Below are 27154 nucleotides of genomic sequence, written 5' to 3'. Positions count from 1 at the left end.
CGAAAATGTCCGAAGTCGCCTTCATCAAATCCTTCCTCTCATCGCTCGACTCCCGCCCCATCAAGCTCCGAGCAGACTATGTTCTGGACGAAGAGCGAGTCGGGCCTCGCGTCCCTGTACGTCCATCCCATCCTGCCCCCCTCCCTCCCCTCTTCCCTATACCCTCCCACTTGGACCCCCATAACCCAATAAATCTAACAATAAAAACAAACAGTACCTCCTCCCCCGCCTCAGCGCCCCGCACCCCGAAATGCCCAAGAAAGTGCACCGGACGCAAGCCCCGGGCTCCTCGAAATCCATAACCGTACACGTGAAGAGCGCACGCAACCCCGCATTCGAATTCACCTTGCCCAACGCACCCATCACCACGACCTCAGTGCAGGATCTCAAAGACGCAGTTCAGGAACGGGTGGTTGACGCACAGGACGGAAAGGTGTCATTGGAGAAGATCAAGATTCTGTATAAGCGGAAGCCGGTGACGGGGAAGACGATTGCGGAGTTGTTGGCTGATGAGCCGGAGATGTTGGCGGGAGGCAAGGAGGTGGAGTTTGGGGTGATGATTATGGGAGGGGCGAAGGTTGTGGAGGGTGGTGAGGGAGATGGGAATGCTACTGCCGCCGCTGCTGCTGCTGGTGTGCCTAAGGCGGCGGTTGGGCCGAGTGGGGAGGAGGTGTTGAGGACGGAGGCGTTTTGGGATGATTTGCAGGGGTTCTTGGAGCAGAGGTTGAAGGATAGTGAGGAGGCGAGGAGGTTGAGGGGGGTGTTTAAGGGGGCTTGGGAGAAGCAATGAGTTGTTATTTAATATTACTATTTAGGTTTATGTGTTGGGAGCGTGGGGTGCTTAATGGTGGGTAGATGTGTATATTGTAATATGATACCTTGTCATGGAATTATTTTGACATTGATTTGGATGTGTGGCGTGGTTTATTATGTGTGAAATTGCGTTGGGGTCGAATATGTGGATTGGAATATTGTACAGGTTAAGGGTAGACCAATGCTCAGCGACTTTGAATACATCTATACTTCAGGCTTAGGTACCCTAGTTCGCAGACGGGTTCGAGAATAATTGGGGCAGAAATCAGGCAATGTACAGGCTGGTGCGAAAGGCTCTAAAGGACAGGGCAAAGAGATCATCATACAGCGTTCATCCACAGCACCCCCCATGTACTGGGGACCAGGGATATAAAGACATTCAAGAAAGGCGACCACACGGTCCGCAAATCCTATTCATATGGAAACACGCCAAGAAATTCGCTGGTATCGAAAATGTCGTGTTATAAAGACACCTTGCAGACGTGTGGCAGACAGCGGTTGAACGTCACGGAGTATAAAAGCACACATTATATCCCCCCTTCGAGTCCGCGTGGGGTATGTGAGTCAAGGACAGGGCTAAGGAAATGAAAAGAGGTATGAAAAACATAAGCTCGTACCATCAGGCAGGGCTGGACGAGCAAAGCAGCTGATTGTCAATAAAAGGGTAGAAGAGTAAAGAAACTATAACCACAGGAGTAGAAAGGAACATATGCCAGGTAGATTGACACCGTTGCAAATGCTCGAGAATCGGCCAAGCGCTCATCCATCTCATGCGTGCGAAGAACATGCCGTAGGAAAAGGAAGAATCAGCTGTCGAAAGAAAGAAACATACATCAGCAAAGGGGTCTCGCTATCTCGAGAACACCTTGACAACGCCGTCACCACCTCCACTGACGACCCAGCGGCCATCGCGGCTCCAGACAGCGGCACACACTCCTTCACCACGCATCAACCGGTGACTCGTGATTTCTTGAGTGCAACTCCGCTTCTCGAGGTTCCAGAACCGCAAGCTGGCGTCATGACCCGCAGAGACTAGCTCACGTCCATCTGGGGATAGCGAAAGCGAGGCAATCGCCGATGGATGGGCCAACATCGTATATGTGCATTGGCCTAAACATAGATTATTAGTATACCAAATAGCTAAAGGAAGCTTGGTGAAACATACCGCTGTTAGCATCGAAGAAGCGAATGTAGCGGTCTTCGTATCCACTAATGATTACGCCTTCGACACCACTGGAGCCAGTCGCACCATGGACGACTTCTTCTTCGCCCATTGTCCGACTGGGGTCAAGTCCTGCCGAACCATCAAATCCGACTGTAGTGGCGACCACGGAGTTAACGCCCGTCGAAGGCGTACCATCGTATGTCTCCAGACTCGCCATGCCCACAATTTCCTCGCCAGTCCTTGTATCATACACAAGGATGGAGGCGTCGGTGTAGGACACAACAAAGTTGATACCTGCAAGCGACAACGGGCTAATGCACGTTGGGGAGGGAGACTCGGTCCGAACAATCTGACGAACCATACTGTAGTGGAATGGTGTGGTAGTCGCCGTGCTGGGCTGCGGTGACGAGGGGAAGTTGGAGCCGGAAGAGATCGAGTTGGCTCTCCGGCTACCACCAGCGCGTCGAGACCCTGCTTGAGGGGAAGAAAGCTGCGGGGGCGCACTAACAGCCCATATGATGATACGGCCGTCCGCACCACCGGATGCGAGTAGGATACGATCGGGGCCACCGTAATGGCTGCTGGACTCGCCTAACACAGAGCCTGCGGTTCCAGGTAGAACACACAGACCCCAGACGGCGTCCGTGTGGCCATCAAGAGTCGCCTTCGGGTCAACACGTCCACGTTCCCACACTCGGACGCTGGTATCTTGTCCACCTGAGAAAACCCAGCCGTCTCCTAGCGCACGACCTCCATTGGAAAAGTTCTGCGGAGAGCATGCTGCCAGCGCAGTCACAGCCCCAACATGTCCACGGTGAGTGAAATAGCTGGTAATGTCCAGGTCACTCGAGCTTGCGCCAAAGGTGCCATAAGTGGCGGGTATAATCCATCGTTTGATCGTTCCATCATCACTGCATGTACAAATTTCCGGCTCCGAAGGGCTTCCGCCGCCCGTGAAAATCACCGAACGGACGACATCCAAATGGCCGCGGAGGGCGAACCGAACTTTGAAGGTCGGATCTGGCTTGGGGCCCGCTGCAAGGTCAACGGCACCATCACTCTTCCTTCTGGCACCGGAACTTTTCCGCCGATGCGAGAGAGATCCAGACCGCTGCGGAGACTTGGAACTGACAAAGTTTGCATTCGGGAAAGCATCCACATCAGGCCGGTGCGGTGGTACCTGTTCCGCCTGCGGTGCTGGTTCGGCCGGCTCGTCGAAGTTCCAGCCATCTGCATCATCACCTTGCTCTTCCATTCGCTGTTGCTTGGCATCCTTAGCCGCCGATTGTGAGCCATATCCATCATATGCCTGGTCCCCCTGACCGGCCCGCTCATCCATCAACGAGTTGCCGAGAGACTGCTTTCTATTATCAATCGCGGTAAGCGGGGTTTCTTGGGGCTCGAGGGGTCGTCTCTCCATCGCTTCCCTGGTCGCAGGTGGGAAACCAAATTGATTCTGTGCGCGAGACATGGCCGCGTTATCTGCGTAGTGTGTGATGACGGGTTGGTGGTTCTGAAGCGCCACCTCTCGCGCCATAATATCGTTCGCTTGTACTTGCTGCTGCTGGTGCTGTTTCTGGCGTTGCTGCTGGAGATATGCCTCCTCCAGGCTCTGCTGAGACAGCTGTTGGTTGCCGTAGATGTGATTTGGGAGATCCTGCTCGCCGAGTTCCGGAGGAGGGTGTGACGAAGGAATGACATGATAGGCAACTTCCTGAGAGCACTTCGAAAGGTACAACCGCGACTTCTCCCGCTCATTCTCTTGGCGATATTCGTGTTCGTTCTCAAGATTCACGTCGGCTTCGCTGGGTCCTGTATGAGGCTTGGGGCGTTGGGCTAGACAGCAATCAGTACACCGATACGATATCACCACTCCGTAAACCAACAATAAACTCACCTTTCAGAGAGTTGATGCTTTCCTTGGCAATCTCTTTCGGATCCCTAGTGTCCTCAACCTTCTCATTGTTGCTGAGCTTCTTGACCTTCTCGCGCTCCTTCTTCAAGGCGGCCTCGAGCAACCGGACGTGCTTCCCCAATGATTCATGTAAACGTTTACTCGTACGAACATCACCCTCCAGCTTTCCGATGCGAGACTTCATCTCCGCGCGTTCGATCTCCCAGGCATTGCGGTCACGCTCGTGCCGGTGCCACTCCGTCTGCAGAAAGCGCATCACACCTAGAAACGAACCGAAAAAGCAATTAGCCTCTCCCCACGACTGTCGAGATCTATCACTTGGTACCCACCTTGCAGGGTGTACTCCGTCCCCTGGGGATGCCCGCCGTTAGAAGACCCATCACCCCCGGGGCCGACGTACCCTCCGCCCCCAGCCATGGCCGAGGGAGACTGCCAAGCCATGCAAAATCGACAATGGGAGAGGATGAAAGGAGTGAAATTCGTAGCGACCGAGCAGCGTAGCTCACGAAGTCGCCAGAGGGAGGATCAGGAAGGCGCTGTTCCCAATGGAAAAGGGCGAGGTGTAGTGATCTTCTGAATCGCAGCCGAGTGTTTGTCTCCGTGTAAGCCCACAGGTGGAGGGAACGGGGCGACAACGGCAGGAAGCGAAGTTCCAGGCCGTGTCAACGCCGAGGGGAGGAAAAACAAACAATGGGAATAAATTTCAAGAGGGCAGTAAAGGACCCGTTTAATTTTTGGGGCCTCGGAATTGGAGCGTGCAGGGGGAAAGGAGACGGTCAGCGATGCAAGCTTGAGCCCCCGAGACGATCGGAGTGACTGGGTGCGCGTTCTCTCCTCGCAGTTGAGGTCGGGGAAAGCCACCGCCGCCGCTGAGCTTTCGTTGGCTCTGTAGGCGCCCACGCGGCCGTAACCGCTTTTAGCGCTGGGCGAGCTGGCCTTCCCTTCCCAACCCCCAATTTTACTCTCTTCTTCACTTATTAAGATGCGGTCAGGGTCAGTGCATGACACTTTTACATTCACTTCATTTCATTTGGGAGATGAAGGGCATGCATGGGTTTTCTCTCACCCTTGTATCATACAGGTTGCAAATCTGAGATTGAGCGGGAAAAGTAATTAATCAGGTCCCGGTTGTCGCATGTACCTGACGACAACCTCCACTTCAGCTACTCACTGTTAAGTAGTAGTAGCGCTGGACAGCTAGATAATAGATAATGGATAGATCCAACAGTACTCCGTCCAGTTCAATACCTCAGGCACTTAATCCCGTCTAACCCACCAACCAGAATTGAATGACGGCTCTCGAATTAAATTTTAGCCTGGCAGATAACTAAGTATTAGATGGGCCATGTAAGCACAACGTGTCGCTATTTTTATGGTTTTCTATTTTTCTTTTTTCTTTTGTTTCAACCAGCCATTGCCGGGCGGAATGCTGCCAGGGTGGCACGGCACTTGTCATGAGCCTTATGGCTAAATGTTCATTCAGCCCACATACCGAAACCTTCTTTTGGTGTCTCTGCTGTGTTGTCTACAGGAGATTTTTTGTTAACGTGCTCTCGTTATCTGCGTTTCCTTCATTCCGCTCAGGTCCCATTTGAAATAAGCTTCTTGTTGGTCACGAAGTCAATTCCCCTGGTGTCATTTACTACAAGATCTCTCTCTCTCTCTTGCACACCCAGTACATCACGTGGAGATAAGATGCCGATCAGGGGATAACGGATCCCGATTCATGGTATTATCCAGATCCAGTGTTTGTATGTATTCACATGATAAAGTCTATCTGGAAATTAAAGATTATGGTCTATGAAATATTAGGCGTTTCTTCAAACAGCTCATCATCATCGCGCTCCTGTCCATAGAGAACCTCGCAGACTCCACCTACGGGCACATCCAGCACAGCATCCGTCCCTTCGCTCCATATCTCTTTCCAGTTGACCTTTCGGTTCTGCGGCCCCATAATTTGATACGATGTCGCCCCAGGCCTCATCTTCGCAGCTCCACCGGGTCGTCGCCTGCCCTTGCCATCAATGACGGCCACATTGGCCACCTCATCCACAATATTCTCCATGCTATTCATCGGTAGCGTCAGATACCCCGTGTTATATGACGCCAGGGCAACGTATATGTAGATGATGGACATGACCAGCCATGATGGGAATGCTAACGACCACCACCGATTTGGGTAATAGTATATTCCAAGCTGGTGTAGAAACGGTGACGGCAGGTAGGACCAAAGGATGTAGATCACTGCGTGTCCGAATGTGTTAGCACGTCTGTGCAGAGTGCGCGCTGGACAACAACTTACGGAAGGCTAAAGAGGAAGCAAGGTATAGGACGAATCCATAATATTCATACGTCGGCACCTTCGGACTGGCTCTTGGAACAGTCGTTGCGCGACGGGCAGATTTCGCAACAGCAGCCTCTGTATCATTCGGTGTTTCCACGTCCGAGCTGTCAGGGGTGGTAGGTCGAGAAGTAGTCGTGGAGAACGGCGGTCGGAGAAGGGAGGTCAATGATGGAGACGGGGGAAGCGGCGTAGGGGGTCGATTGTAGAAGGGTGGAGCGAACGCATTCGGCCCATGAAGTGAGCTGGTGGACTGGCGAAATGGGTGATGCATAGAAAGACCATCTTCTGGTGACTGCTCCTCCGAGTCCGTGGAGGCATCCGAAAAAGCTTGGTCCTCTAAGGAATATTGTGATTGGAAGTCGGCATCGTCTTCTGCATCAATATCCGCGTGGGAGGGTGAGGTTGGATCATGGTCATCTTCTTCGATGTAGTCTTCGTTTTGCGAGCTCAGTGTGGTTGTCGCAAGGTCATCGGCGGGGAGCGGCGGGAATGGTTGCTTGGGTTCGACCGAAGATATCACCGACGGTGACTCTGAAATGTTTCGCAAGTATCCAGAATGTTCGTCTTCTTCATTATCGAGAAGAGACATTCTCGCGGATGACTAGCCGCGACAGACACGGCTCATGCGTAAGTTCAATAGGAGCTGTCGCGACATTGGTTATCGGCACGCCTCAATGGATCCTTCGTATACTGCCGTGATTCACCGCTTACGGCCATATCGGATCGATATCATCGGCGCCGGTAAATTGGATATTTAGATTTGGATCTTGTAAACGTTTAACCTCACTTGATAAGTTATTGTCCAGTTTACATATCTATCTATTGATCTAGTGACAGTTGAAATTGCCTTTTCTACAAATTTCGTATAGTACTATGCGTCTTCATCATCATTCATTTAACATGGTTCTGCACTAAGTATATATATATAGTAACAGTCTGATGAACGACCGTCTCATGTTGATTACCAACATCTTTCAAAAACCTTCAAGCTAAAGCTTCAGCATGCTAAAGTATACCAGGAAATACTCACATTCTTGTAATTATAACTCGCTTACTGAATCTGCACCCAGTCTGATTTTGACCGGATGAGACAGACTTTCATCTCCTCCTAAGATGCCAAACAGGAAAGTAATCTAGGTGTACGATATCAAGCGCATTCATAAAGTTGAAGCTGATGCTCAGTTGGTTAATTGCAGGAGCGCTTCTTGCTGAGCTTTAACTGGTCTCCATATTCTGCTTCTCCGACGTGACCAACGCAAAAGTCCATGCTGTCTGATGACAGAACTAACGTATCCTTGCCCTTAAACAATCTGTTTTCATTGCCCAGGAAATGATAAAGAACCCGATGAGCTACGTGCACCCCTATGTTGTCTGCTAAAGTTACTGCAAATCTCATTATCTATTCGGTGGTGGCATATGTCAATCCTGCAACGAGCTCGAGAAACTGAAATTACCCGCTGCGACACTCTAAACTCAGTAGTTAGGATCTGTGATTATAGATGAACCTCATGCCCTATTGACCATTATTAACCAGAGGGACGTTCGAACCGTTGATACAGTAGTATAACTGAATTCGCCTAGGATGACTCTCTATACTCCTACCTCACACTTTTCGGCCCGATGAAGCGCGTATAAACGATGTGCTCAATACAACCCAGCATGTAGCCTCTGACCTGGTGTTGTAGAATTAAGCGAGAACGCGGTAAATTAATGGGAAGGCGATATTGGTGTTCAGCATGCTTTTACCGATACCAGAAATTGGTGCCACATCTGACCTAATTGGCGTTGCGTTTCTGGACACCGCAGCGTCTGTCTAGTACTAAGCGTTGAAATAGTTATGCTGTCTCACGCGGAGTTAGTTGTGGGACGAGAATATCGAGAAGTAGCTTAGAGTGTCGAGAGATTGTTTAAGCTGGAAAAGACGCTGTACACAGTGGTTTTCAAGTCTGGGACACACGTTGGCCTGACAAGTTCACTGGTTTGGTTTCAATGCAGCACGCTGCATTCTGCAGATGGAGCACTGCTAGCATTGCGCACGACCATCCGCATGCATTGACTTAGTTCCACTACACCGTGACGGGTTGCCTAGAAGCAAGCTCCGAGAAAGAAATTTTGAATAAGCAACCGCTGGAGATGCAGGGAAGCCGTAGAACACAGCAGAGTCGTTAGAAAAACCAAGACACTTGGTTTTAGATACGAGGCTAAGTCGGGGACGGAAATCAGTCATTGACCATGTATTGCAGGCTTCTATTTGAAAGCTCTCCACTGGCAGAGTCAAAGACATTGAACTGGATAGAAGCTACTATGACCCTTCTCACTGCATAAGTAACTGGTGAGTCCGAATAGCAGCTTGTGTATGCTAATGCTGAGCTTTGGGAGGGCATAGGACAAGGAAGTAAGACCACCCATGCTTCTGCTTTGTTGTGGGACAAAATGGTGAGAATTACATAACCACTCGTGGCAGCGAGGACTAAGGCTACAGCCGCAAGGGCCCAGCTATCGATTGCAGTCAGGCTATATGCCTTAGCAGATGCTTCCTGCGGCGTGGAACAGTCTTGTTGCTTGAACCTGTTAGGTGCGAAGGGGCAATGATGTCAAAAAAGCCGATAATGTGGCCTCGTTGTTAACTGCAATGTGATGCGACCAGACATCACCGGTCCATGCTCCTAGTGACTTGGGTTTCATTGCTGACTGCCCCTGCCCTGCAGCTTGTATTGCGACCTGCTTGCCCATTTGGTCTCGTCTACATACGAAGAGGGTAGTCTCTTTGGCATCCGACGAGATAGGCTTTGGTGGACGTTTGAATAGAGATGGGATATAGGTACTTAGTGAGCTGGTGTAAACCCATTAGGGCTGCAGAGAAGACTCAGGTTGCGGAGTCAATGCTATCACAGACTCGATGAACCTTCTAGACCACTGGTATGACAGCTTGTCGAAGGTTCAACTGGCATCGTGCGGGGCTGTAGGCATATACACTCCGATGAGGGTAACCTGTGGTGAACATGTCTCTGACTACACAGCGGTATCAGCTCAAGCCATTAAGCCACCAAAAGCTTAGCATAGTTACTCCCAACCACACCTGGCTCTGCTGTGCTGGCGCACGCAAGGGATACCTCCCTGATACCGCGTGGAAAGAGACGGTTGGTGTGGCCTTTATGCTGTAACACCAGCGAATACCTCTGTGTTGGGAACATTCTGTGAAACCATCGAAGAGGAAGTACGACGCGTAGCCAACCCGCAGAGCGCGCGTACGGCTTTGTCTTAGAGGCCAGACCTTCGTGTATGCACGAATTTAGGCTGCTCAAGAAGCCGCATCTGTAATGATGCAATTGTTTCTTATTGCTTTTTTGAAACCTAGCGCATCACCCAACCAGTTCCTCTGCAAGTTCGATGGCCTTAATGGGTCGATCAAATCCCGTAAATGAACGTGCATTCCGCGGGCATCGGAGGAATTCAGTGCAACTAGCGTCGAGAAAAATGTCGCAGCCTGGCAAGAAACAATACTACTTCGTGTAGGTAGTACTGACAAACCGAGCTATTCCCACTGTATTGAACCTACCTAGAATTGAGCTGGGTTTCTTCTAGTCCAGTCTTGTATAGACGGATAGCGTTGCAGCACAGAAGTTTCTGTTCGAAAAGGGACTCGGGGTGATCGATAATCATAGTAATAATCCATTGCTGTGCAAGTAGCTGAGCAAGGCATTGTGCGTGTCCGTATTTGCTGAGCTGCAGTCCTAAAGAGTGTTTCTCTTTGTGTGTTGGGGTTGTTTGACAAAGCCAAGTCACCGGATCCCCGACGCGTGAAGGCACCTCCTCCCCGATGCCTGTTTGGGTCAACTTCCCTTCCCCTTGTTTCCCTCTCCTTCCAGTCTTCCTACATCCCCTCATTCCCGGCCATGTGTACCTAAATTTTTCCGCCAAATATTGCTGATAAAGTGTTCCGTTATTCAACGGGGACACAGAGCTGAGTATCTACTGCCCCGCAGGGCTATGATCGACAGTGAACGATCGGAAGGACGGTACGGAATAGTTGGAAGATGGCTGTCAGCTTGGATGGCCAGCTAGGAAATTGCTCTCCATGTCTCCAGTCTCCCTGCTCCGTGCAGGGATCCTGCGCCAGCCACTGCAGACAAACAGTAGCTAGAATCCTGCGGGGAGACTATGCTTTTATGCGGTTACAAGGCATAACCTTTGTCGGTCAACCATGCGGCAGTACCCAGTCTAATTGCACGGTGAACCAGAGTTTGAACACGGCATCTGTGCATTAGCCAGTCAGTGCAGAACTTGACATTTGACAGCAGGACGGCTCAACTGACGTTGGTTCCATGCAGTGGGACTGGAAATGATTTGGCATACGCCGGGGCTAACACCTCAATAACACTGGGACTACGAAGCATATTGATTACTGATCATGGTGTTGGGTGAGGGGAAGATCTGGTCCTGCAGATGGCACTAAGATGATCCATGGTTAGCAAGTTTTAGGGTGCTCGGCGGATTCCCGGGAGCTCTCTCGGTCTTTTTGTCCACAAGCTGTTCTCCGAATGCGATGGTGCGCCAGGAACAGGATACGTTCGTTCTCTTCCCCAGATGGAAGTGGCTTTTACTGTTTCAATATCTGATATGAAAATCCACTGCATGTCTCAGTGCAACTTCAACGTGGCACTCCGCTGTCCGGCCGAGACCTTTGGCTGAAAAGGAAGGAGCCTAAACATCCCTTGCGGAGGCTTGAGGGCGAGACGGAGCTGTGATATCGCTGATCGGCGGGACCCATCGTCTATTGGGTAGCCTGCCCTCAAGCCTATGGGCACTAGTGAAGATTAGCGACTGTGGTAGCCTTCCTGCAGCCGATCTCATGCGCGTTCCGCAATAGGGGGTGTTTGCAAACTATCATTGGCCTCGACTTGCACTTTTGGGTTGTCCAGTGTCCATGCCTCCATGGGTCCCGACCGAACGCTTGATCTGGTTCGCAAGTGAAATTTCTCGACCCCTGGCTTCCGGTCGACATGCTGTGTGTAACTGCTCCACAACCCAGATTGATTGCGTCCGCGTTCCAGCGCCGTCCACGCACCGTGCCCGACGGCAAGTGGATCACACCTACAGTCGGTTAGTCGCTTAATTGTTAAGTGCCCGGAATTGCATTTTAGTACTTCTGTACAGTGGTCCTCGCCGAGGGCAGGGCGCATAAGCGAACCATGATTGGTGATGGCTGATTAAAATCCACGATAAACACTCGCACATTCCAAAAATTTGGATTTCTTGGTCGTCCAATGACAGCCCTGTCAGACAGCACTAGTGCATGCTTCAGCTTGTCCGGACCAGTAGTAGTTTTCACTTGACACCTTTGAGTGACAGGTCCGACAGGTTTCTTGCTCGTGATTTACACACCATGGAATCCGCGACTGTGTGGAGGCAGGGGCCTTTTCCCAGAATAAACAGGATCTGTACGGAGTAGGGCTAGCTATATTACTTATCTATGCCGCCGCCCTTAATCGGACGCCCTTGCCTGCTTTTCACTAAGAGTGGCCAGACGAAGGCCGTCTGAGTTTACAGACAACCACCATGGCCTACCCAGCAGCTCTCAAGGTCCTGTTTACACGGGATCTCCTCGTATGTAGCAGACCGTATACCTCATCTCCTGCAAGTTGTTAACCCTAGGTCGGTCCAGAATCCCGATGACCCTAATGTCGGTTCATCACGAGGAAATGCGTCCTCGACGACGTCCGATGCCATGTCCGATCTTGGCCTTGGAGGGGACTCGACTTCCCTTTCTGCGTTCCTGACCACACTGATTCCAGCGTTGGTGATCGCTGCGTTCTGGTTCGGCCTCTTCTTGATCTGCCGGCGAACCCAGCTGCGATGGTACGCACCGAGAACTCACCTGCCATGTTGGCACCAGCAGTACGTTTATTATTGTCCGTCCCTACTCCACCAGGAATGTTGCTAAGATACACATAGTGAACGAGCCCCACGATTGCCTTCGGGGTTTATCAATTGGTTCGGCCAATTCCTGAAAATCTCCGATGCCCAGGTCCTCCGGCATTCCTCCATGGACGGGTATCTTTTTCTCCGATTTCTACGCGTGCTTTCTGCCACATGCTTCACGGGTTGCGTTATAACCTGGCCAATTTTGCTTCCAATTAATGCCACTGGTGGTGCAGGGAATACCCAACTGGACGCTCTAAGTTTCAGCAATGTGACAAACTCGCAGCGTTACTATGCGCACACAATTATAGCAATTGTCTATTTCAGTGAGAGAACTCTCCACTACATCGGTTGGGCACTACTAACTAATGTTTTGTGTTGAAGCCTTCGTGTTCTTCGTGGTAACTCGCGAGAGCATATTCTATGCGAACCTACGCCAAGCATACTTTAACTCCCCGGCTTATGCGGAGCGTATCTCTTCACGAACGGTCCTATTCATGTCAGTACCGGACGAGTACAAAAACGAAAAGACGCTGCGTCAAGTTTTTGGAGATAATATTAACCGGATTTGGATTACGTCCGAATGCAAGGACCTGGACAAGAAGGTCATGGAGAGAACAAAGCTAGCCTACAAATTGGAGCATGCTGAAACGAAATTGATTCGAGCAGCGAATTCGGCGCGGCTGAAAGCCATCAAAAAGGGGATTGCCCTCTCTAAACCTTGTCTGGATTCGGATAGTTGCGAAGAGTGCCAATCAAACACTTCCACAACATATCATGGGATTAAGAGACCAACTCACCGTGTTAAACTGCTCGGCAAAAAGGTCGATACAATCCGTTGGTTGCGCGCTGAGCTGGCGAAGGTCATCGAAGAGGTCTCTAATCTTCAGAAAAAGCATCGGAATGGCGAAATGAAGAATCTTTCTGCCGTCTTCATCGAATTTGCCACACAAAAGGACGCGCAAGTTGCTCTACAGACCGTATCCCATCACCAGCCACTTCACATGACGCCTCGTTTCATTGGTATATCGCCCAATGAGGTTGTCTGGTCAGCTTTGAACCTGAGCTGGTGGCAGCGGATCGCACGCCGGTTCTTGGTTCAGGGTGGCCTTGCTGCCCTCGTTATTTTCTGGTCTATTCCATCCGCCATGGTCGGAACGATCTCGAACATTACTTATCTCACTAGCATGATTCCGTTCCTAGGTTTCATCAACAAGCTCCCGTCGGTTATCCTTGGTCTCATCTCTGGTCTACTTCCTTCCGCTGCGCTCGCTATGTTGATGTCTCTGGTTCCGATCATTTGTCGAGGTATGATTCCCCACTAGTCTAAGACCCGCAGCTTCTAATCGCTACACAGCCTGCGCCAGAGTCTCCGGTGTACCTTCGACGTCGCGTGTGGAACTTTTTACTCAGAGTGCACACTTTTGTTTTCAGGTTGTGCAAGTGTTTCTTGTCACTACGTTGACTTCGGCGGCATCAGCTGCTACTGCTCAGATCATCAAAGACCCTCTATCGGCCAAGGACCTTCTGGCGGAGAACCTACCAAAAGCGACCAATTTCTATATCTCCTACTTCCTTTTGCAGGGCCTGACCATGAGCTCCATGGCGGTTGTACAGGTTGCAGGGGCTGTCATCTTCAAGTTCATTACGACCTTCTTCGACCGTACCCCTCGACGACTATACCAGCGATGGGCTGCCCTGAGTGGTGTAGGATGGGGCAATGTGTTTCCTGTCTTCACAAACATGGGTGTGATTGGTACGTTCAATTTGCCGTTCTAGGCTTTTTCCCCAGTCTAACATGGTCTTCACAGCAATCACCTACTCGTGCATCGCTCCCTTAATTTTGGGATTCGCCTTCGTCGGACTGTACCTCGTATACCAAGCATATCGGTACAACTTCTTATTCGTCTACGATCTCCGCATCGACACCAGAGGCCTCGTTTACCCGCGCGCACTACAACACCTCTTGACTGGCATCTACCTCGCAGACATCTGCCTTATCGGACTCTTTGCCATCAAAGGAGCTATCGGACCACTCGTGATCATGGCCCTGTTTCTCATCCTCACCATCCTAGCCCATATATCCCTCAACGATGCGCTGGAGCCGTTATACTCATTCCTCCCAGCCAACCTCGACGTCGAAGAAGAATCGCAACTATCAAAAGCGGAAGCAGATGCCTTGAACCCCCGCAAAGTAGGGAAATGGGAAGCGGCCTGGAAATGGTTCCACCCGAATCTCTATCGTGACTACGCCGCACTGCGTGGAAAAGTTCCCCGCGACCACGTGGAAATCCGATACACAGAGGAAGAAAGGAACAAGGCCTACTACGAGCCGTGCATTACCGCACGTACCCCGACTCTCTGGATACCGCGAGATAAATGGGGATTCAGCCAACAGGAAGTGCTAGATACGGATCCGTGCATCCCCATCACAGACGAGGGAGCTCATTTGAACGAAAAGAACAGGATTGTCTGGGATAAATATGACCCCAAGCTGCCGCTGTGGGAACTGAAGATTCTTTATTAGCCTGCACCTTTACGATTAACGATTTATTGCTGAATTGACTTAGCCACAAGATTGTGACATGTATCTAACCTACTATCTATCTATCTACAAAACCGAATAATGTTAATGAATAAATAGCACCCCTAAACTATTCACTGTGTATTTTACTTCTATATTCTATGATGAGCCAGATTTCAAGCTGCCCGCTATCATATACTTTCGGGTATCGCGCACCGACACTCACCCATCTTACCTATCCCCCATATCCCAGCCCCCAAACTTAATCCATGCTCCACCCTCCCCCAAACCTTATAATATGGCCCCCATCCCTTGCAGGATCTTCGATTCATCGATCCTCCGCTGAGACACGATCGATTGCCTTCATTTTTACGGAGTAGAACAGACCGAAACGGAAGTATGCTCGATATTTAGTGTTCCACTGCCGTTGCTAAGCGGAGATTCAATTATTATTCTATATTTAGGGCATTGCTTAAAGTACAATACATACTAAGAACTGTGTTTCAGGTCTTGTGTTTACTTAATCCAGGATTCAGGAATGGGGGGACTTATTTGACTAAAATTAATACTGAACGCTTGGGTGACGTTAGTGGTGGGCTGTTACTAATCTGACGTATACTTATATTTTTATAGATACTACATAGTAGTAACTTGGTGGGTATCTAGATATATGTCTCTCGAAGTGATAACTGGATATACTATACTAGGTATTGATTGACTGGGAAGCACGAGAAGGTTAGTACTCAGAGTATTATACAATGGCGGAGGAACATGACTTGAGATACGAGGGGGTTTACAAAGGCTTAGTTGACATTAAAGCTACAAGTTACTTGGTCGTAGTGAATATATACATGATCGGAGAAAGATAGGAGCTTGTTTCCCTATGTTCGGTATTGGAATAATGTATTATCCATAATAATAGGTACCATTTGCTCAGATATATATCTACCGAAATAGAAAGACAACCAATACCAGATAAATCCCGCTGGCCATAATGGCCTCATGTCGCGCTCGTGAATGATAGTCGTCGTAGTAAGGCATGATAAGACATTAAACCCCGCCTGGCTGCAAGGCGGTTACATAAAATACATAAAGTCATGTACATCGTTTGGGACCCGAAAGTACGGGCCGACTGTCTGGCCTCGCAATGCAAGCTCACATCACGATGCAGTCTTTGGGTCGGTCCCTCGTGCGGTCCGAGGGTCCGGTGGTGAGAGGCACACCTGGAGGTCGTCTCCCCTGTTGGTTTCTTTGGTACGGAGACGCATTAGGAGAGTCTGTGAAGTTGGGGCTTCGCTGGGGTGACGGGTATACTGGGCTGCTCGCGGCCTGCTCATATGAAGGCGGAGGAACATCGTCGTCATCCGTCGGTCGGATGGTTGGTATATTAGACTGGGAGTACCGGGCAGGACGTTGGCTCTGCCTGGACGAGCGGTTTCCAGATGCCACTGTGGCGTAAGAAGCACTGCTGGGGTTTACAGCGCTTGATGAACGGTTGCGAGTGTATGCTGCCCCGGGTGCTAGTCCGGCCGATGGCGGATGAGAGACCGAAGCTCGCTGGGAAGGATTTCTGTTGGTTGAATCCCTATTGGGAGCGGTATTGGCTCGCTGCTCCTCCTCCTGGTACTGAAGAGCGAGCGCGTAGGCGTAGTCTGCATCAGCCTGTTCCTGGGGAGTCATGGCGCTGTTACGCTGTTCCTGTGGCCCGGGAGCCAGGCCGGTGTTGCTCGATGTTCTTGGGCCCGATGGGTCAGGAGGCGGAGGAGCGTCATGGCTGACAGGGCGAAAGTCTCCGGAAAAGAAACCAGCCTGTGAACCATTGACGTCGACCAGACTCTCCCATACAACCTCAGCGTGACTGGAATAACCAGCATCGGTGACCAAGGTAAAGAGCTGATCGAGTTGAGGATGTTTGTACAGCGTTGAGAAATGATCGTTGCGGAATAGGATCGAGAATGACCCAGGCTGCAAGGTCGTCGCTAGATGCTTCAAGCCGAAAGTGCTCAGTTGAGTCGCGTTTTCGAATTCTGTGAACTTTTGGATGGTCTGAATATCACTCATGACGAGTTCTTCCTCCGGCGTCAATGCGTTGCCTCGCATAACGCGGTCTTCCAAATCTTGCTTTCGGAAAGGGAGCAACTGAATATCTTCGTGATACTGACCCACGCGGGCCAATGCTGCATCTGCATCTGTAGACGGAGCTGCAACCCAACCGTGAACCAAAGGGACTCCAAATGTTCCATAGAGACGGATATCTTCGGTCTCAAGGAAAGTACCCAGCGCATCATTAGATTCCTGCATTTATTAGCTGCTGCATCCATTCCCACGTGTACGAACTACTTACCAAGGTGAGCCGGGGATTGACGTTCATGCCGGTATGCAGCATAGTCAAAAACCGACTAAGAGCTTCAATGTCCGGAAACTCGTCATCATGCCCCAGCCGTGTTGTTAATTCATCAAAGAGTGCCTCAATCAACAGCCCTAGTGAGATCTGTTCCCGAGTCTGCAAAGCTCTCACAATTGGCGGTTGCGAGTCGTGGATTGTAGAACGTAACACAAGAGCGTTAACCAGTGCCAGAAGAGGACACGGTCCATTCTTATTCTGTACCAGGATAGGCGATTCGCGTAATTTGCCGGTGGTATCAGCCCAATTTACGTGTCTGATCGAATAGGTCTCTGACCGCTGTTCTTGCTGGCGCTTGGCTTCGGCTTCCGACATTGGTCCACTGAATGCTGAATGAGTATAGACGGCACCGGGGCCTTTCGAGCGATGGGGCAATGGTGGAGCATCACTAGGGTTCTGTCGGAAACTCTCTTCCCGTGGGCCGTCTGGCAAATTGAGGTTGTAGCTTTGGGGCGCTTCATTTGGAGTATCTGTTTTGGGTGGTGGAATAGGGGCTTCATCCAGTTCAATCAAGACGTGAGACGACCCGGTGGTATTGCTAGAAATAGTCGCCGGAGTACTCATACTCCTTGCGGGGGATTCCCTGCCCTCGTCATGTAGCGGTGAGGTTGGCTGAAGATACGTTTGTTGACTAGCATAAGGCGCAGCCGGCACATTCGATGTTCCATATATTATGCCAGTTTCTTGGCCAGTATATAATTGACTCTGGTCGTGGTATTCGTACGGTTGTGAAGATGCCGGGGGTTGCATCGCAGTGGAGTGTTCGCCAACCCAGGGAGTCTCGTCCTCGGGCTGATCAAAGAGCGATAAGCGCGCTGTCATCGGGATGTATCCCTCATCTAAGTGGGTCAGTCTAAGCTGCTAAATTGACAATAGTTGGACAGTGCTTACCTTGTCCGAGATGTCCACTGGCCCCGTCCTGAGACAGAGACGATTCTCCATATGAGGTGTGAGAATTGCGATCTTGCCATGGATTTGGTTCAGGCGACTTCGGTTTCAGGAAAGGGTTGTTCGACTGCAGCTGCACCGGTGTTTGTCCCGTGTACTCCCTGTCAGATCGCCATTCCGCAGCACCTCTCTCTTGAGCACCAGGAAAGGAGGTAGACGGAACTTGGTCTGATGCGTTTCCGTTCACCATCCCCATACCTTGCGAAGGACTACTAGCTATTTGTTGAGGAGATCCAACCGACCCCTGGTGATCCAAACCGAACCGCGCAGTGAGCTCGTCCGCCCACGGATTCGACCCGTCCCCGGCCGAATTCCGGATTGGCGATCTCTGCGCCTGTTCCAACGGCATGAGGTCAAAAGCTGGTGAGGTATTGAGGTCGGGAGAAAAGACCGATTCCTGAGAAACAACCCGATGAGGTTGAGGAGAGCTTTGAGCCCGTCGCGGGCGAGTCAGGCGATTTGGCGACGAGGATGAGAGAGATTTGGAAGTCGGGGAGAGTTTGGAGTTGGTGAAACGGGACCCTGTACGGTCATTCCCTTGAGGAAGGCTGTTGAGGCGTGGCGGAGCTCGTTTTCGCAAGACCATGAGGCGAACTCTTAGTGTACGAGGCCCGGGGTTACCGAGCTCACGGGGGAATCACAAGAGGGTTGGACAAGCTTGAGGGCCAATAAAGTGCGGTCAAGGAGCCAGTCAGAAGAGTTAGATCGACAGGCTTCCTCTGATGACAGGTGAGATTGCCTAGTTTGACAGTCTGACGCACGAATGGGCGCCAGAGTGCCGCAGACGTGGTTGGGAGCTCTCGGGGATGTATACGTAACCAGGCAGTGGCTCCGGAAAAGACGAGGAGATCAAGATTAGCCAGTATACGCGAGAAGCAAAGCAGCAGCCACAGCCATGCCTTTTGCAGGGGGGATGAATAGACGATCCTAGGCAACAAGAAGATGAAAAGTGAAAATTGAGGGAGGAAAGGCACGCGAAGTCAACAACAATGGCGGGAATGACCGTCGAGGGTCACAGGCACCCGGATTCCCTGATGGAATGAATGGATGGATTGCGATCGATGCTCGGGATTGGCGGTGGACCCCTGCCTGTTCTCCCGTTACCGCTGTTACCGCTATTTGGTGGGGGGATTCGCAATGTGGCTGCCTGCGATTACTGTATTGTATGGTTACGCCCCGCCGGCACCGCCACACTCTCCGCGTATTGGGCACCGCCACACCGCCACACCTCAATGACGTACAAGCACGGAATTGAGGAGGAACAGATGATCCGCTGCTATACTCATTACATAAGCCGTGCATTATCGCAGTGGTGGAGGGTCCGTGCGCTATCGCAGAAAAAAGTAACGGAATTCAATTGGAACCAGACGCTGCGACTTTGGTGGGGTTATTGGCTCAGGTCGCTTGAATTGACCTCTTCTTCTTTGCATAGAATGCGCTGATCCTTATTACATTACATATCACTTGAAGCACTCTCAGCATCATGCATTCCTACGTGCGACCAAATCAATTCATCGCCTTCAAGCTCCCCTCCGAGGCGACGAGGATCCAGAAGGTCGTTCCCAATACGTATGCGCGCAACTTGCCTGCCCCGAAAAAAGTTGCACGGCACTAACTACCTTGGATAGGCAAATCTCTCTAGGAAAATACGGTGCTTTCCCCGCCAACCAAATCATTGGTCGTCCCTTCTACCTGACCTTCGAGATCCACGAGACCCCCGGACAAGCTGATAGCACCTACCTTCGCATCGTATCGGCGGCAGAGCTTCACGCGGAATCCCTCATTACCGAGGGTGAAGGCGACGGCGATGATGTAGAGGTCAATGAAGATGGCACGCCGGTGCGGTCGAACCGCGAAACTATCGACGACCGATCAACGCAAAAGTTAACGCTAGAGGAGATTCTGGCGCTGAAGAAGGAAAGCACCGGAGCGGGCAGGGAAATTATTGCGAAGCTGCTCGAGTCGCATCAGGCCCTGGATCAGAAGACGGCATTCTCACTGGCCAAGTATAAGCTACGGAAGGAGAAGAAGTACATGAAGCGGTTCACGGTGATTCCTCTGGATGTCAGTCTCCTGACGAACTACATGCTTGAGGACAAGGATGCAGCGCGGACTATGGAACTGCGCGACGAACTGATCGGCCTCATTGGGTGTTGGGGAAATGTGCATCACGGTGGTAGTACCTCTTTTGACGAGACTGTCACCTCAAAACCGAATGGTCGCTATCTCGTTGTCGATGATACGGGCGGTCTGGTCGTCGCAGCTTTGGCTGAGAGAATGGGAATTTTGTATCCTCACGATGGCGAGAACGACCAGGAACAACAGGATGCTATCGAGCGGCCTGCCGCGGCGGAAGCTGATGAGGCAGAGAAACCCCAAGACGGCGAAGAGAAAGCCCAAGAGGGAGAGGAGCAAACCATGACGACCACCACACATCGCCCACCCCGTCGACCACAGATGTCCGCTTCAGGAAATACCATCACCCTTCTCCACGCCAACAAACAGCCCAACCTAAGTCTTCTGAAATACTTCGGCTACGAACAAGATAGTCCGAGCGACACACATCCCCTCTACACAAACCTCAAGACCGTCTCCTTCATGCAGCTGCTCGACCCTAACGCGGACAACATCTACTCCGAGGAACCGTCGGTAGTACCCGAAGAGGAGCTTGCCACGTACAAGGCCAGCAAGCGTAGCGCCTACCACCGCAAGCGCGGGCGGTGGATGCGCGTTCGCAGGGTAGTCGACGAAGCCCGGGCCGGCGGGTTTGACGGCCTCATTATCGCTTCCCTCATGAGCCCGACGAGTATCCTGAAGTACACTGTCCCATTGGTGGGAGGCTCAGCACCGATCACTATCTACTCGCCTACCATTGAACCGTTGACAGAGGTAATGGACTTGTACTCGACAGCGCGCAAGAACGCCTACATCGCCCGGAAGCGTGAGCTACAAGAACAGCAACAGGCCGACGGCCAGGATGAGTCTGGGAAGATGCACCCCGCCCTGGAGGAGGAATTCACAGTCGACCCTACCATGCTGCTTGCACCGACGCTGCAAACCTCCCGAGTACGCGTGTGGCAGGTCCTGCCTGGACGGACACATCCATTGATGTCGGGACGTGGTGGTGCAGAAGGGTACATCTTCCACGGCATCCGGGTCATCCCGACGCAGCAGATCATCGAGGCGGCTGGAAATTCAGGCCGGAAGAGGAGGAAGGTGACCAAGGAGACGGAGACACCGACTGAGACACAGACGGGCAGCGGAGATGTGGAGATGACATCGTGACCTCTATCCTAGATTCAATTACCCTACCTGTAACATAGCCGAAAATTGGCTTAAAAAGTATACCATGTGCACACCACAACATGAGATAATGAATCCAGAAACGATGCCGAGAGAGGAAGACATCCAGCCGACAGCCTCATCCGACTGTCTGGTATACCAATTAACCTTTATAATGACATTATAATCTTCTTTCGTAGACATCTATTTTCCCATCAACTCACACCCATTCCTCACCACACCCACCAACCCACCAGTCTGCATCGTCTCCGACCCACCCCCAGCCAACCGCCACTCAATCTCCGCCAACCCTTCCAACCACGTAACTCTCGTCTGCGCGGGCACTTCCAACCTCTGCAACTGATCGCCCAGGGCCGCGAGAATATCCGCCAACGCCAAGCCCTTATTGGCCTTGAGGGTATTAATGGTACTCAAACAGGAGGTAACATCACTCGTAGCCAACAACGTCGTCATAATCTCCTCAATATCCGACGGATGAGGCGCAGCAATACAATCATAAATCGTCTCATTCGTAATGACCTCAGCCTCGGGCCTCCCCTTCGCATCCTGATCCTGATCCTGATCCTTGGGCGCATTCTTCGTCGGCAACGGTATACTACTGGCAAAACAAGCCTGCAGGACATTCAACGCCCGTCGCATATCACCCTTACTCAGACGAACAAGACTATCCACCGCCTCCGGCTGGATATTCACCTCTTCCTTCTCAATCACAAGGTCCACTAATACACGGATATCCGCCTCCTTCAACGGACTGAAGCGAAACCGCGTACATCGGGACAAGAGCGCGGGGGAGAGCTTGTGTGTGTAGTTGGCGATGATGCAGAAGCGCGTGTTGGCGGTATATTTTTCCATGATGCGACGGAGGGCCATTTGCGCGGTGGCCGTCATGGCGTCGGCTTCGTCGAGGATGATGAGTTTGTAGGAGGCGAGGTTGGAGGAGGTGGAGGTGGAGGTGGAGGATGAAGGTGCCATGGAGAAGATCTGTTTTGTGCTGGCGAAGGTCTTGATTTGTTCGCGGACGACGTCGATGCCGCGGTCGTCACTGGCGTTGAGTTCCAGGACCATTTGGCGCATGTTCTTTGCGCCGTAGATTCGGCGCGCGAGGGCTAGGATGGTGGATGTTTTGCCGGTTCCGGGGGGGCCGTAGAGGAGGAGGTGAGGGAGGCGCTGTTAGGGTGTTAGAGATTTTGTGAGATTAGGGATATCATTGAGGGGATGAATTGGGGATGGGGGGTGTACGTTTGCTTCGACGAATTTGTTGATTGTTGCGAGAATGTCTTGGTGGCCGGATACATCTTCTAGGGTGTTGGGACGGTATTTCTCTACCCTATAGTGTTCCGTTAGAGAATGGCAGTCTGCCTATGTGAAGAGAGGGAATTTACCAAGGGAGGTTATCTTGAGCTTCGACGGGCAGATCAGCTGCTACTCGCTTTGCCTTGCCATTTGTGTTGTCGGAGCTGAATTGGATAGCATTCTTGGATGGGACGTCCACGTCCATTGAATCTTCGTAGTCGGACATGATGTGTATTTCAGACCAGCGATGCACTCAATCCCCGAATAATAATGCAGAGCTCCAATTATATCAAAAGAAATGGGAGTCTGGTGAAATTGTAGTTATCCGGAAACCACGAGAGACGCGTAGCGCGTAAAGAGGCTCGGGCCGGAAAATCTCCCCGCCCAGGACAAGGACAGCGGCAGCTCTTGGACTGGCACGGGTGATGACATGCACCTCCGTCCCTCTCCCTATTGTATCTACCTATTTCCCTATTTCCCTCCTTAGACCGGCTCTAAGGACCACCACCACCCATTATATTTCCTGCAGCTCACAATGCCGGTACTATTCCTTTTCCTCCATCCCTTCCGATATATACCCCCAGATAAATTGACTCATCCAATACCAGGCATACCACTCCATCTTCCTCGAGGATCGGGATGTCCCCGTAATAGGTACGGCCGCGCTCCCCGCCATACACCCACTTAGCTACCCCCATACAGCGACAGCTACCTACACCATCCACTACAATCCACCACTCTCGCTCATCAACCCAACTAATCACCCATTGATAGGAAACTTCCCCATCCTCCCCCTCCGCACTCGCACCCGCGGCCCCGCATACACCCTCCCCCCGCTCCCGCCCACCGCCGACACCACCGATGTGCCCGCCGACAGCGAATCCTACGACTGCGTCGACGAGATCCTCTCCCTGTTCCGCGCGAATGTCCTGTTCCGTAACTTTGAGATCAATGGGCCCGCCGATCGCATGCTTATCTATGGTACCTTGTTTATCAGTGAATGCTTGGGGAAGGTGAAGCCCGGTATGGTGATGCGCGAGGCTGAGAAGGTATGCTTTGCTTGCCGCTGTTGTGCTGGGTTGTTGGGGATTGGTGATGGTGATAAATGATGTGAAGTGAAGTACTAATGGGTATTCGTTGTAGGCGTTGATCAACGTTGCGCTCGACCAGTTCGCTATTCCCGGTGACGTGTCCTTCCCTCTGAACCAGGCGTTCGAGGCGCCCCGCGATCGCCAGGATGCGGAGACATTGAGACAGTATGTTAAAAATCAAGCAGCCCATTTTGACCGGAGCCGCTGTGTTGGACAGTGCTGATTGGTTTGCAATAGGTACCTCTCGCAGGTTAGGCAGGAGATTGCGATGCGGTTGCATGCGCGGTTATACCCCGGTGGTGTTGGGCCTTCCAAGGTATGTATCCATACCCTGCAAACATGGAGGGATATAGGCTAAACAAGGATATAGTGGTGGCTGAGCTTCGCCAAGAGAAAGTTCATGGGAAAGAGCTTCTAAGGCGAATGACTGATAGATAGATGGATGTGCTTTTGTTTTTGCTGCCAAACTCAGCGTATGAACAAACTCTCAACTGGACTTTTAGCTGTTGTCCATGTCTAGTCATTTTTACTCTGTGTATATTTGAATATGAAGCGTTCTGATCCGACTACGAGTGCTTGGTTGGTGTCATCAGCTATGACTGCACGAAACGGTAGAGAGAAGCAGATATAGAGTTCTGCTGCAGGCAAGGGAGCCACAAGGCTCCTGTTCGACCAGATCCAGTTGAGCTATGATCATGATATTTGGGGTCCTGTTCGACCGGAGCCAAATCTCCTAGAACTGGCTTCCGTATTCTGACTCCGGTCGAACAACATCCCTCCCGTTCTCTTACAGACGACCTACCCAAACCCCATCACTACACAACCACACAACCACTTGCCCCCCAAAACACCAGCACCAGCACCAGCACCATCAACCAACAACACCCCTATTCAACCCCCCTTTTCAACCCCCTCTAACCCCCATACAACAAGCCGTTACATAACAACTACCACACCCTCCATCCCCATCCCCACCTCAAACCCAACCCAAATGTGATCCTCAACCTCTACTATACTCCTCTCGAACCGCTCTGCTTTTCAGTCCTCATGGACAAACTACAACTCCATACCTCGCACCTCATTTCTGACAAGGGTTTCGGCACAGGTCCTATCCACTAGACACTGCATAGTCCAACCAGATAGATGACGAGGTGCTCAGATCCTCCGGCTTCTTCGATGTCAACCTCACCAAGCATTTCAGCCGCCATTCAGGCCTTTACAAGACGCATGAGTCAGGATCAGGCAAAAGCGGCATGATGAGTCGGGGTAGAAGGGGCGGAAGAGGGTCTTTTGTATATATTAGATAGTTCTAAGCGGGAATTACTAGTCTAAGTTATATATTTGTCAGATGCATATTCCTTTACTATACTATACTAATGCGTGGGATGACTATCCAGATGGTGATAACGGCGAATACTAGATTTGTGAATGATTATTGTGTGCAAGGCTTGGAGATTAGTGTGAGTAAATGCATGGATGAGGCTCTGAAACTAGGTAGTACTGATGGGGCTGACAACTGGTCATGTATCTACCTATCTATTATCAGGTGAATGGGGTAAGCTAGGCTGTTTCAATAATTTGCCCACTGTAAGCCCCAATTAGCGATGTGAATATAACATATTAATATTTTGGCAGGATCTAAGCCACCAGTGGGGTCGCAGCGCTAGTAATCATAACTTCATGGTGAGTGGCTTCATTTAGATTCGCATCCGTCACGAACGTCGGCGTCTAAGTAGCACGACCAGCAATGCAAGACAATGATCTATGCTGCTTCATTATCACTTCCCTTCTCAAACAACTCCTCAATACTCTCCAAACTCTTCCCCTTCGTCTCCGGCATCAGCACACACACCGCCACCGCCACAAGCGTCGAGAACCCATATAAGAAGTATGGTCCTGACGGAGACCGATGCAGGAACAACGGAGCAGTAAGAGTGACGATAAAGTTGACAATCCAGTTAGCCAGCAGCTCTACTGCACATACCTTGGCCCGGAGACGAGTGGGAATGATCTCTGAGGCGTAGATCTTGCCGACCTAAAGAGAACCACATCAGCAAATCAGTCTGTGCAACTCGACGAAGAGTACTCACCACAGCCCACGACCAGGAAAAGTTTGCCACAAAGATAAATATTAGCACCACCACGGCCCATTGAGCAGAGTGAGATTCGAGGGTGACAGCATCGTGAGTTGTGTGACCGTAACGGGCGTACAGTGCTCCAATGATGATGAAACAGATGGACATTGCTGATCCCCCGGTGATCAACGGCTTGCGACGCCCCCATCGGTCTACCCAGATCTGGGCGGGGATAGTGAAGACCAACATCACAATGCCGATGATGCCGGATGACAGGAAGGACGCCTTAGTGGATGTAAAACCCGCTTGTTGAAAAAGGATAGGTGCATAGTATAGGACAACGTCGATCTATAGTTAGTTAGTCCAGTGTCCAGGAGGCCCGGTCGAGAACCATGAGCGCATTGGGAGTGAAGTGGGACGAAGCTGGACTCACCCCTGTCAATTGCTGAAAAGTCATAAGAAACACTCCAAGCGATGTACGACTAATGTACTTCCGACCAAAGATCTCCGCCATACTAGCGGTCGGTCGCCGCTGGTCAGACTGCAGACTGTCCTGAATATCCCGTAGCTCTTCATTCACTGTAGATTCAGGGCGCAGTTTACGCAAAACCCGACGTGCATCTTCATTGCGGCCGACCTGTACTAGCCACCGAGGCGAGAATGGCAGCATAAGCATCACGACCGACAGCACGGCGGCCATGATGGCCTGAATGATAAATGGTACTCTCCATGACATGCTGCCATTGAGATACTGTGTCCCATAGGTGATGAAGTACCCCGCCATAATGCCAAAAACCACGTAGAGCTGAAGTGAGCAAGCCACCACGCCCCGCACATCTGCAGGGGCTATCTCCACCAGGTACACAGTGGTCACAGAAATGGCTTGGCCCATGCCGACCCCGGTAATCAGCCGGGCGACGATCAGGCTAGCGAAATTAGGCGAGCAGGCGGATATTATGGTCCCTGCGAGTGAGAGCAGGCTGCCGATGAGAATTCCGTACTTTCTCGAGATGCGGTCCGAGACATGGCCACTCGCCAGAGAGGATGCGGATGACGAAAGGAGGATACAAGCGACGTAAACACCCTGCTGCGTAGATGATAATCGGCCAATAGAGGATTCGAATTGGCGCATTTGCGTGATCGGACCAATCGAACCTGAAAGTGTGAGTTTCGGGGCCATGGGGTGAGGGAAGTGAACAGACCTGTGTCCAGGCCATACAAGAGCCCGGCCAGGGCGACATGGCCAGCAATGAGGAAAACCTTCGCCTTGGGCGAAACCATCGGATGAGACTGGTGCGGTTGAAAGAGAGCGAGACGGAAATAGATGTTTTGACTGAGGAAGAAGACGATTTGAAGC

At 51.3% G+C, this 27154-nt stretch overlaps 9 protein-coding genes across 9 annotated transcripts; 4 read left to right on the top strand and 5 right to left on the bottom strand.

The window, feature by feature from the left end:
• Nucleotides 1-5: 5 nt before the first annotated feature.
• Nucleotides 6-790, top strand: BO87DRAFT_313138 (uncharacterized protein; the record flags this gene model as incomplete). Its single annotated transcript, XM_025619605.1, has 2 exons — nt 6-116; nt 215-790. The coding sequence occupies 2 exons, from the start codon at nt 6-8 to the stop codon at nt 788-790; spliced, it is 687 nt and encodes a 228-aa protein (XP_025477661.1).
• Nucleotides 791-1471: 681 nt separating this feature from the next.
• On the bottom strand, nt 1472-4458 carry BO87DRAFT_113687 (cell differentiation and development protein Fsr1). The gene is made up of 4 exons (XM_025617896.1): nt 4223-4458; nt 3876-4154; nt 1979-3814; nt 1472-1923 (listed from the first exon to the last, which is right to left on the bottom strand). The coding sequence occupies exons 1-4, from the start codon at nt 4332-4334 to the stop codon at nt 1664-1666; spliced, it is 2487 nt and encodes an 828-aa protein (XP_025477660.1). The 5' UTR covers nt 4335-4458; the 3' UTR covers nt 1472-1663.
• Nucleotides 4459-5650: 1192 nt separating this feature from the next.
• On the bottom strand, nt 5651-6826 carry BO87DRAFT_339130 (uncharacterized protein; the record flags this gene model as incomplete). The annotated part of the gene is made up of 2 exons (XM_025620611.1): nt 5651-6137; nt 6196-6826. The coding sequence occupies 2 exons, from the start codon at nt 6824-6826 to the stop codon at nt 5692-5694; spliced, it is 1077 nt and encodes a 358-aa protein (XP_025477659.1). The 3' UTR covers nt 5651-5691.
• Nucleotides 6827-11400: 4574 nt separating this feature from the next.
• On the top strand, nt 11401-14794 carry BO87DRAFT_417601 (putative DUF221 domain protein). Its single transcript, XM_025626827.1, has 6 exons — nt 11401-11844; nt 11903-12135; nt 12193-12485; nt 12544-13467; nt 13517-13915; nt 13971-14794. The coding sequence occupies exons 1-6, from the start codon at nt 11797-11799 to the stop codon at nt 14684-14686; spliced, it is 2613 nt and encodes an 870-aa protein (XP_025477658.1). The 5' UTR covers nt 11401-11796; the 3' UTR covers nt 14687-14794.
• A 794-nt stretch (nt 14795-15588) lies between these two features.
• Nucleotides 15589-19017, bottom strand: BO87DRAFT_417600 (DUF544 domain protein). Its single transcript, XM_025626826.1, has 3 exons — nt 17979-19017; nt 17028-17926; nt 15589-16978 (listed from the first exon to the last, which is right to left on the bottom strand). Exons 1-3 carry the CDS (start codon nt 18619-18621, stop codon nt 15839-15841), a joined length of 2682 nt encoding a protein of 893 aa, XP_025477657.1. The 5' UTR covers nt 18622-19017; the 3' UTR covers nt 15589-15838.
• A 377-nt stretch (nt 19018-19394) lies between these two features.
• On the top strand, nt 19395-21435 carry trm6 (tRNA 1-methyladenosine methyltransferase subunit GCD10). The gene is made up of 2 exons (XM_025621685.1): nt 19395-19604; nt 19664-21435. Exons 1-2 carry the CDS (start codon nt 19519-19521, stop codon nt 21318-21320), a joined length of 1743 nt encoding a protein of 580 aa, XP_025477656.1. The 5' UTR covers nt 19395-19518; the 3' UTR covers nt 21321-21435.
• On the bottom strand, nt 21436-22952 carry BO87DRAFT_363412 (replication factor C subunit 3). The gene is made up of 3 exons (XM_025621684.1): nt 22721-22952; nt 22578-22665; nt 21436-22505 (listed from the first exon to the last, which is right to left on the bottom strand). The coding sequence occupies exons 1-3, from the start codon at nt 22855-22857 to the stop codon at nt 21522-21524; spliced, it is 1209 nt and encodes a 402-aa protein (XP_025477655.1). The 5' UTR covers nt 22858-22952; the 3' UTR covers nt 21436-21521.
• A 127-nt stretch (nt 22953-23079) lies between these two features.
• BO87DRAFT_378458 (actin-related protein 2/3 complex subunit 3) lies at nt 23080-24520 on the top strand. The gene is made up of 6 exons (XM_025623794.1): nt 23080-23172; nt 23240-23285; nt 23406-23680; nt 23775-23887; nt 23960-24038; nt 24093-24520. The coding sequence occupies exons 1-6, from the start codon at nt 23167-23169 to the stop codon at nt 24138-24140; spliced, it is 567 nt and encodes a 188-aa protein (XP_025477654.1). The 5' UTR covers nt 23080-23166; the 3' UTR covers nt 24141-24520.
• A 673-nt stretch (nt 24521-25193) lies between these two features.
• On the bottom strand, nt 25194-27121 carry BO87DRAFT_378457 (sugar porter family MFS transporter). The gene is made up of 4 exons (XM_025623793.1): nt 27000-27121; nt 26231-26952; nt 25813-26145; nt 25194-25757 (listed from the first exon to the last, which is right to left on the bottom strand). The coding sequence occupies exons 1-4, from the start codon at nt 27076-27078 to the stop codon at nt 25485-25487; spliced, it is 1407 nt and encodes a 468-aa protein (XP_025477653.1). The 5' UTR covers nt 27079-27121; the 3' UTR covers nt 25194-25484.
• Nucleotides 27122-27154: the final 33 nt, after the last annotated feature.

The sequence above is a fragment of the Aspergillus neoniger genome (assembly GCF_003184625.1).
Source record: "Aspergillus neoniger CBS 115656 unplaced genomic scaffold BO87scaffold_25, whole genome shotgun sequence".
In the NCBI taxonomy this organism is placed as follows: domain Eukaryota; kingdom Fungi; phylum Ascomycota; class Eurotiomycetes; order Eurotiales; family Aspergillaceae; genus Aspergillus; species Aspergillus neoniger.
This window is presented reverse-complemented; position numbering and strand designations above follow the sequence as displayed.

Bases quoted from the DNA above. Each gene is read 5' to 3' on its own strand.
- BO87DRAFT_417600 (XM_025626826.1), bottom strand. From the start codon at position 18,621: ATGGTCTTGCGAAAACGAGCTCCGCCACGCCTCAACAGCCTTCCTCAA. The intron at 17,927-17,978 runs GTAAGCACTGTC...TGACCCACTTAG, and splicing joins CAGTGGACATCTCGGACAAG to ATGAGGGATACATCCCGATG. The intron at 16,979-17,027 runs GTAAGTAGTTCG...TAATAAATGCAG, and splicing joins TCAATCCCCGGCTCACCTTG to GAATCTAATGATGCGCTGGG.
- BO87DRAFT_417601 (XM_025626827.1), top strand. From the start codon at position 11,797: ATGGCCTACCCAGCAGCTCTCAAGGTCCTGTTTACACGGGATCTCCTC. The intron at 11,845-11,902 runs GTATGTAGCAGA...AGGTCGGTCCAG, and splicing joins TGTTTACACGGGATCTCCTC to AATCCCGATGACCCTAATGT. The intron at 13,468-13,516 runs GTATGATTCCCC...ATCGCTACACAG, and splicing joins GGTTCCGATCATTTGTCGAG to CCTGCGCCAGAGTCTCCGGT.
- BO87DRAFT_113687 (XM_025617896.1), bottom strand. From the start codon at position 4,334: ATGGCTTGGCAGTCTCCCTCGGCCATGGCTGGGGGCGGAGGGTACGTC. The intron at 3,815-3,875 runs GTGAGTTTATTG...ATTGCTGTCTAG, and splicing joins AAGCATCAACTCTCTGAAAG to CCCAACGCCCCAAGCCTCAT. The intron at 1,924-1,978 runs GTATGTTTCACC...ATCTATGTTTAG, and splicing joins CTTCTTCGATGCTAACAGCG to GCCAATGCACATATACGATG.
- BO87DRAFT_378457 (XM_025623793.1), bottom strand. From the start codon at position 27,078: ATGGTTTCGCCCAAGGCGAAGGTTTTCCTCATTGCTGGCCATGTCGCC. The intron at 26,953-26,999 runs GTCTGTTCACTT...TCACACTTTCAG, and splicing joins CTTGTATGGCCTGGACACAG to GTTCGATTGGTCCGATCACG. The intron at 25,758-25,812 runs GTGAGTACTCTT...GGTTCTCTTTAG, and splicing joins TTTCCTGGTCGTGGGCTGTG to GTCGGCAAGATCTACGCCTC.
- BO87DRAFT_378458 (XM_025623794.1), top strand. The intron at 23,681-23,774 runs GTATGCTTTGCT...TATTCGTTGTAG, and splicing joins TGATGCGCGAGGCTGAGAAG to GCGTTGATCAACGTTGCGCT. The intron at 23,888-23,959 runs GTATGTTAAAAA...GGTTTGCAATAG, and splicing joins GATGCGGAGACATTGAGACA to GTACCTCTCGCAGGTTAGGC.
- BO87DRAFT_363412 (XM_025621684.1), bottom strand. From the start codon at position 22,857: ATGTCCGACTACGAAGATTCAATGGACGTGGACGTCCCATCCAAGAAT. The intron at 22,666-22,720 runs GTAAATTCCCTC...GGAACACTATAG, and splicing joins GCTCAAGATAACCTCCCTTG to GGTAGAGAAATACCGTCCCA. The intron at 22,506-22,577 runs GTACACCCCCCA...ACACCCTAACAG, and splicing joins ACAAATTCGTCGAAGCAAAC to CGCCTCCCTCACCTCCTCCT.
- trm6 (XM_025621685.1), top strand. From the start codon at position 19,519: ATGCATTCCTACGTGCGACCAAATCAATTCATCGCCTTCAAGCTCCCC. The intron at 19,605-19,663 runs GTATGCGCGCAA...TACCTTGGATAG, and splicing joins CAGAAGGTCGTTCCCAATAC to GCAAATCTCTCTAGGAAAAT.